The sequence below is a fragment of the Pollachius pollachius genome, assembly GCF_949987615.1.
Source record: "Pollachius pollachius genome assembly, chromosome: 6".
NCBI classification, from domain to species: domain Eukaryota; kingdom Metazoa; phylum Chordata; class Actinopteri; order Gadiformes; family Gadidae; genus Pollachius; species Pollachius pollachius.
This window is the reverse complement of record NC_136939.1, coordinates 7,475,502-7,484,656: the sequence shown is the minus strand read 5'-3', so window position 1 is coordinate 7,484,656 and position 9,155 is coordinate 7,475,502. Positions and strand designations below refer to the sequence as shown.

At 43.6% G+C, this 9,155-nt stretch overlaps 1 protein-coding gene across 1 annotated transcript; it reads right to left on the bottom strand.

Moving 5' to 3' along the window:
- Positions 1 to 463: 463 nt before the first annotated feature.
- On the bottom strand, positions 464 to 8,696 carry ptk6b (PTK6 protein tyrosine kinase 6b). The gene is made up of 8 exons (XM_079738455.1): positions 8,229 to 8,696; positions 7,664 to 7,785; positions 6,425 to 6,585; positions 5,619 to 5,784; positions 3,224 to 3,385; positions 2,627 to 2,808; positions 1,800 to 1,953; positions 464 to 1,473 (listed from the first exon to the last, which is right to left on the bottom strand). Exons 1-8 carry the CDS (start codon positions 8,573 to 8,575, stop codon positions 1,292 to 1,294), a joined length of 1,476 nt encoding a protein of 491 aa, XP_079594581.1. The 5' UTR covers positions 8,576 to 8,696; the 3' UTR covers positions 464 to 1,291.
- Positions 8,697 to 9,155: the final 459 nt, after the last annotated feature.

Genomic DNA, 9,155 nt, shown 5'->3' with positions numbered 1-9,155 from the left:
CCCCTCCAGTGTCACACCCCCACCCACCTCCCCCATCCCCTCCAGTGTCACACCCCCACCTACCTCCCATCTCCAACCCTGTTCGTTGTCTATCTGTCTTTGAGGGTCTATCTGTCTTTGAGTATTTAAAAAAGTGCTGGATAAATATAATGTATTGTGATTATCAATATTATGTAAGCCTATATGTTACACACCTACTTAAAACGTATACTTGGGCAATATCTTTTAATACATATGTAAAGTATACCAAGAACTTGCTGGCAGATGTGGTGTCTTGTAAAAACGCATGGTGTGTAACCAAACTAAACAAGGTTGCATGCCAGCGCATTAGTCGGCAGTGCTGCAAATGATCAGAGAACGTGCTCTCTGCTGCGCCCTTGTGCTCATACAGCAGACATGACATCTCACTGACGGACGCAAAAAATAAAATCTATTCAATATAGGACTTCAATATTTCGAGTATTCTTTGAAATACAATTATTTTTATTCTTAATAGAAAAACATATCATAATCACAAATGGTCATTTATTGTGTGGCCTGTCATTGACTATAGGCCTAATACATAACGTACCATATGTTGAGTAACACAAATAATACGATTCTAATTTTATGTCAAAATCAAGAACCTTACTTTGATTGGGCTAATTTCACTAGCCCAATCAAAGGCCTATCCAGCAATGTTTTTTATTCAGCAACTTCAGATTCAACGAGAGGTTCTCAGAAGGACTAAGTGTGAATATAAGATCCTGGCCCTGCTTGGTTTCTCTGCATGGAGCCCTGGAGGCAGCTTGCATGTATACGAGTCTGGCTGTTGAAGCAACACTGAATACCTCACTGAGTGAGAGTGGCTGTTCTGTGGCGTTTAACATGAACAATTCCTTGATGCCCATTATGGATATCATATTTAAAAAACAGATTTAATAAACAAAAGTAATACATTAAGTAGTAATGTACATTAGTGTACATACAGTGTAGTACATTAGTGTACATACACTGTATGTACACTAATGTACACTAATAAGGTTGCATAACTCGTTTTGATTCGTGATATCATGTGGCCAGTTTTCCACCCTAAGAACAATATACACATACACAGCCAAACTTCAAAAAAGGCTGAAACATAACGTGTACATGTTGCATTCCCTTCGTCCATCCTAAAACATTGGTTTCTCTTTGTATATTATATATCATTCATGAAACCAAGACAATCATTCAGACGAACCGCAACCATCTTTGCTATTCAGGTCTCGACTGCTCCTTGGGACAGCACACAAGAGCTGCCGCCAGAGCCTCACTTAAATTCATAAGTGCCGCAGCACAGCCGCATGCAGAGCTCTTTGAAGTCGGGCCTGGAGTCTGCGTCTGCCTGCCAGCACTCCGTCATGATGCTGTATATGGCTTTAGGGCAGCTGGGAGGAGCTGGCATACGGTAACCGGTGGCAACCTGCTGATACACTTCCTGATTGTTGAGGGCTGTGAGGAACGAGAATAAACACGGCGACATTGAAAAAGGAAATGTGAGAATATGATCGTGAAGCAGGCAAAAAAAAAACGTGTATTTTCAGTAGAGAACCCAAGACTTAGTTCAGGGCACAGTATAGCAGGCTACACGTTATATTAGCTCAAAACCAATTACTTAACAGGAAGAACAGCGATAACGGATATTAGAGGGATCTTTGCATCCGTGAAACACGTCTTCTGAAAAACAATCCTTGGTATTCTGACACTCCCATGACTGGCCACTATTGCTGAATCCGAATGCGATTCGAGAACATGGTTTTCCACCTCCATTCACCCACCTGGATAGGGAGTTCCTCCGTGGCTCATGATCTCATACAGCAGCACGCCGAAGGACCACACGTCGGACTTGTTGGAGAACTTCCCGTGGCTGATGGCCTCCGGGGCGGTCCATTTGTACGGAATCTTCCGGTCCAGTGTGATGTAGAAGGGCTCCTGAACAACAGAGAGGGACCAGGAGGTTTGATCAGTGGATGGATGGATGGTTGGATGGATGGGTGGATGAATGGGTGGATGATGGATGGATGGATGAATGAGTGGTTGGTTGGGTGACAAATGAATAATGGATGGTTGGATGATGGATGATGGACGGATGGGTGGATGGGAGGATTGGCAGGTGGGAAAACAGAGATTGGAACAATAAACTAAACAGAGTGGTAAAACCAAGACTTGCGTCAACCAAGTACCTCCGTTTCAAAGCAGAGCCACAGCCACTGACAGCATGCAATACAAGCAACTCAAGGAACACAAGTATCTCAGTAGCTGCAGACTGTTGCCCACCCAATGATAATAATATAAAAAACTTAACATTTTGTTTGAAGTTATTTTCAAGACCGATAAAGGCACTTTACATACATTTTAAAACAGACTATACTGAATGAGTTCAAGAGATATTCACACAAACACACACACACGCACATGTACACGCACACACACACACACACACACACACACACACACACACACACACACACACACACACACACACACCCACACACACATATATAGTTACATACACACATGGAAACACAGATAGAAATAGACGATAGTAAAGGCCAAAGATGAAACTACTACTACTACTAGATGATCAGATCACCACATGCTATACCTTGATGATCCGAGCCAGTCCAAAGTCCGCCACCTTACAGATGTAGTTTTCTCCCACCAGGACGTTGCGAGCCGCCAGATCTCTGTGGATGCTATTCTTCTCCTCCAGATATGACATCCCATCAGCCACCTGGGCAGCCATGTCAATCAGAGGCTCCGCCTCTAGTGCCCCCCCCTCTTTACCTGGGGCCAATCAAAAACAAGCAGAAATATAATCAATCAACACAATGGCAAACAAAATAATCACCGTTCCTAGAAGGAGGGGTGATTGTCATGCGTTTCTAGAACTTGAACCCGAAACTACAAAGAAAAAAAAAATTCTTAAACAGGTGAACCAACACGCACATGACATACTCACACACTAGCACCACCACACACACACACACACACACACAGGTGTGTGTTATTTCCAACCATTTGATAAAGTTACGTAATACCACATGTATTACAGATGTGCAAAAAAAGCTGTCAAAATAAAGATCTTTACCAGACACACACACGCACACGCACACACGCACACACACAAACACACACACACACACACACACACACACACACACGCACACACACACACACACACACGCGTACACACGCCTACTTCGGAGGAAGCTGAGCAGGTTGCCCCTCTGCATGAGCTCGGTGATGATGTAATAGGGGGGGGAGGCGGAGCACACGGCCATCAGGGAGATGAGGTGAGGGTGACGCAGCGCTTTGAGCATCTGCACCTCCCGCTGGAACTCCTTATGGTTCAGCTCAGTGTCTGAGGAGACGCCAGACACGCCCGCGGATACATACAGGCACAGAGTCACACATGTGTACATGTGTAGTCATAGCTACGTACATGGTCAAAGCCATAGATATGCACGTGTCCACAGACATAGATACATACATGTGCATAATCATAGATGCGTACGTTTACATAGTCATACATACATACATGTACATCTTCATAGATACGTTCACCTACACAGTCATAGATACGTACATGAACATAGTCATAGATATATGATTTCTTAGAATTTGGGCTAGATTTGTAGAGTATGTTAATATATAATATGACTGTAGGAGCCAGGAATAATTTAATGTAATATTTGTGATATTGCTATTTATTAAGGTTTGTAATGTTATTTGTTATTGTGTGATTGCGGTGTGATTAAGAGCTGGGTCACGTGGATATGTGGCAGTGACACTCAATTACTATTAAGCACCTATTCACACGCATAAGGGTGTGGCCTGTATGGAGGAAGAGAGAGTGACTGGGTGTCAGTATTTGGATCCAATATTCTTTTGATTTCAACGTTTGATCGCTGTATTTACTTTGATTATACTTTGCGGACATTCTAAGAAATCGAAATTTGTTCAGTTCAAGTAACTTCAACATTTTTCTTTTGGTTCTCAGCAAGTCTTTTTTTGGTAGCGCGTCAAACAAGGAAGCGAGCCAGACTCAGGGCCGCCACAATACCATTCAAAATGATGATGTCTTTGGAATGTGATTCCAGCCGTGTTGCTCTTTGCCAGCCGATGGTGAACAAGCTGCTATAGTTAAAGGAATGCCTCTGTGCTGTACTCAGGTATTTAGAACATGCCTCTCTCTTCTGGGAATAACGCTGGGTTTCAGTGCAATCAATCAGTGCATTACACTACACTACAATGATCAGTGACTCCCGGTCTCACATTGTTTAAGCTCTTGATAATGATTCGCTCTTGTTATCCTTTAGACTTCAGATTACGTTTATTCCGATTATATTATTATAACTGTTATTTGATCTACATTCTCTACCTGTGAGCGCAAACCAGTCAGTGCAGATGGCCAGAGAGCGGCTGAGGCCGTAGGATGTGGTTGTGGGACGGTCAAGTGGTCTTACTGGTTTTCTAACTGCAACCATGGAAGTTCTGATACAGCGTTAGAGTCCAGTTTTTGATTTTGAAGTCTATGTTACGCAAATAAATAATAATAGATATCGATCATAGCAAGACTCGATCGTGTTAGATTTGATTATTGATGGAGTGCGTTTTACCTAGATCTTTACACCCTAAAGCATCAACTAAAGACGCCACTGATGACACTGTATTATTACCGCTCACACTCAGTATGCCCAGTATTCAGTCGGTTTCTCCTCCAGGGCATGGCATTACCATGCATGGCATTACTAACTTTGCAAGGGTTTGATGTGTACCAAACACAGTACTTTTCATCCTGGATGCAGGTTCTGCTTGGTATTAGTAAAGAGTGATAAAGAGGGATATAGAGTGATGAATCTCTGCGGGGGTCTCTTTAATGCGTCAGCCAGCAGCTGGAGAGTTACACGACCTATGTGTATTTACATGCGTCTGGGATCAGACAACAAAAGCAACTTCAGTACACCATAGCATAATAAAATTTAATTTGAAGTCGCTTTGGTCAAGTCATAGTCAAGTCAAGTCAAATAAAGCTTTAAATTGTAATATTTTGGTAAAATCCTCTGTATTGGATTGTGTTTGTGGAGAATAAGTGGAAAGACTTTGATCTTCAGGTAAATCTGTGATGCTTGCCAAGAGTTGTTGACACTAACGAGTGGGTAATAATTACTGTAAATAAAGAATCTGCACTGATGTGAAGCAGGAGCCTCAAGAATGTGAAGGGCTGCCAAATAATTACCTGGCTGCCCTTTCTTTAAAAATGTTATCCATTCATAATTTGATATAATTTTAGGGGCTGAACTTGGTTGGGGCTGTGTTCCAGCACCTATATACGTATGTGTCATCTTGGTCTATGTTGGATCTTGAACGCTATTGTGGTTTTAGAAAGCTACCAATGCACTATAACCTTATCTAGTGTTACGCGCCGGCTTGTATCTAGTAAATACAATGTTGCGCCGCGCAGCAGCCGGCACAAATGGGTTAAGAGTTGTGGAACTTTATTGTGAATAAATGTTGTTTTGTTTTTTAAATTGGGAATCTATAATGTTCTAGAAAATGTTTTTAAAACATTACTGCGGCACCAGAAAGCTTACCGCTCTTGATGATCTTAATGGCCACGTTGATGCGGTTCTTCCAGCGGCCACGGTACACTTCGGCAAAGAAGCCGCTGCCCAGCTGCTCCTCCAGGGTGAACTCATCCTTGGGGAGCTCCCACTCATCCACCGTGGCCTTGGAGAGGTCTGCAGGATGGGGCTCTCTCTGGGGGGCCAGGGGTGGGTGGGTGGGGGGGAGACACCGTGATCACAACACATTCTACCGCTCCCAGCCCTCTGCACAACAGGGAACACACACACACGCACACACACACACAGGTGTCTCTGCGTCTAGACCACATCTTGTTAAAATTATTATTACGGTTTAAACAATGTGTATAATTGTCCGTAGTTCCTTTTCTTTCTATCAAAAAGAGGAAGATGCACAGAGACAGCTGCAGATTCACATACACCTTTACACACTTACACGACACACACAAACACACGCACATACATACATCTTCACACCATTCCACGCACATCCTTCCACACACACACACACCTTTACGCCCTTCCACACACACACACACACACACACACACACACACACATACACTTTTACACCCTTCCATACACACAGACACACAGACACACCCTTCCACACACACATACACACACAGCAACATAAACTTACACACACACACACACACACACACACACACATACACTTTTACACCCTTCCATACACACAGACACACAGACACACCCTTCCACACACACATACACACACAGCAACATAAACTTAAACACACACACACACACACACACACACGCACACACACACACACACACACACAGCCTTGTACCCTCTTGCAGGGCTGTCCCAGTGGTTGGCGGGTGCAGATCTGGTGTGTTTGGTAGAAGAGCACCAGGTCACCGAGGGAGCTGAACATATGAGCCGTCTCCAGGGTGAACTCACCGTCTCTCTGGCCAATCAAACAGTGCTTCACTTTGCTCCCCTGCCTCACTGGAACACACACACACACACACACACACACACACACACACACACACACACACACACACACACACACAGACACACACACACACACGCATGTATGCACTCAAACACACACAGACACACACAAATGCAAAAACACACACACAAAAAAACAGACACACACAAATAACACACACACACACACACAAATACAAAAACAAACAGATACAGGACACACACACACACACGCATGCACTCAAACACACACAGACACACACAAATGCAAAAACACACACACAAAAAAACAGACACACACACACACAAATACAAAAACACACAGATACAGGACACACACACACACAAAGACATAGATGCACGCACACCCTTTCAGACACACACATGAATCCAAAAACACACAGATACATGCACACACGTTCAGACACACATGCATGCAAACACACACACACACACACAGATACAAAAACACACACACGCACACGCACACACACATTATGCATAGGCCCCTCACAACCTGAAGTCAGGCGGCTGCTTTGGATTTGCCAGGCTTCAGCATCATGGCAAAGTCCAACCACACACTCACACATTGATATAATAAAAAATATGTTTAGACACATATTTTAAACATATATGGTTCAGATTGGTCTACCAAACCCGATTAACCTTAAAAAATATTTGCTCTGCCCTTGACAGCACATAGATCAAAATTAAATGTCAGCATTTGTGTATCCCATAACCAGGCACCAGTCATGGAGACAGGCTAATGTCGAGCACTGGGAAGTCTGCCAGCTGATTATCCACAAACAACTGCTCTTCTGTATTTTACACAAAGGGTATTAAAGATTAACTTTAATAGCGCTGATGTTGTTGATTTATCAAATTGTTTTGATTGATTGTGTTTCCATAGCGATTTAGAGGATACAGTTCTACAGCTTAGTTCCTATCTCTATATATGCAGTATATGCAGCACTGTATTATACAGTCTATACGGCCTACATTCTGCACTGGAAAATCCACCTGTGTCAGAATTTAGCTCCTTGTGAAAAATTGGCCAGTGGTCGTCATTTGTGTAGTTCTACTCTCTCACCACAGAGCACGTATCCCACGCTGTCCTTCGGGCTCATGCGGATCAGGAAAGCACCGTTCTTGTTCTTTGGATCAGTGAGGTGGCTCTGTGCCTCAAACCGACTCATCTTCCCAAAATACCAGCTGGGTCACATGCCAATGAGAGAAGCCCACAGTACAGTGAGTGGTGGTAACCGTCAAAAGACAAAAACCATACATTATTTACAGACAGAGTGATTGACATTACATGGGGTGTGTGTCTCCTTGAGCGAGAGAGAGAGAGAGAGAGAGAGATTAAAGCCCTAATGAATGCCATTTGTGTGTGTGTGTGTGTGTGTGTGTGTGTGTGTGTGTGTGTGTGTGTGTGTGCGCGCGCGCGCGAGTGCGTGTCTCAATCAAACGTTTCTCAACGACACAAATAAAAAGCAAAGAAATAAACAAAAAATGTTTTATCGCGTATTTTATTATTGACTGGCAGTAGTTAATATACTTGATTTATTCAAGTAATTGACTGGCTCTTTAAAGGCTCTGTACGGAGATGTGAACACGCAGGCTCCAGTGAGAGCTCAGAGCATGGTACTACTCACGGTTGTGCGTCCATAGACTCTTCCTTCTCCAGGTAGTTGAACGGGACGAAACCAGAACCCAAATCGCACCCATCCTTGTCTATCTTCCGCACGGTCCACCAGTCACCGTCGCGAGTGATGACATGGAAAAGATCTCCTTCTTGGAAGGACAATTCGTCATCGTGCCGGGATTCGTAAGGGAAAAGCGCCTTGTAGATCGAAGACCCATCTATGTTCGTGTCCCCGGTCGGAACTTCTGCATCCCTTTCCGGCTGCTCTACTTTCACCCTATCGACATTTTTGTGCCCGAAAATCTTTTCGTCCAAGAAATTCCGACACCGGCAAGCTTTGCAACAATATCCCCCCATAAAGAGAGGATCCTGGACGGGACCAAGGCGCGGGAGCACACCCGCCCGTTGAGCAGGTCAAGGGTGAAACTCGTTTGAACTTGAACTGCGACAAGTTGTGACAATTGCCACAGACTTTGGCATGTTACCTTCCTGAAAAAAAAATAAAGTGCAACATGTTGCCGGTAAGACTCCGCCCTTTCAGATGGCCGATACCTGCGGATGCGTCACCCTCGTATTGTCTTCTGGCGCTCCTCGATCTGGATCTGATGCAGGGATGGGATAGGATTAAGGCGCCCAAATAAAAAACTTTTGTATTTTCTCGAAAATGTACTTTTTTTTTGCGCTACTTTTCCTTTTATTACTTAATTTATTTGAAGTGATTTGAATGAAAATTTGTAGAACTATTGTTAATTATGATTTAATTGGATCCCAGCTTAAGAATGGTGATGGACCATGGATTTATGACTTTTGCCTAAAGCCATAGACGGCACACAGTTTGTGGAGTTCAAAGTTGTTCCGTTTGTTCATGTACTATCTTAACAAAAGCTACAAGGCTAGCCCCATGCTTTTGTATGAAGTCCCTCTAGCTGGAACTAAA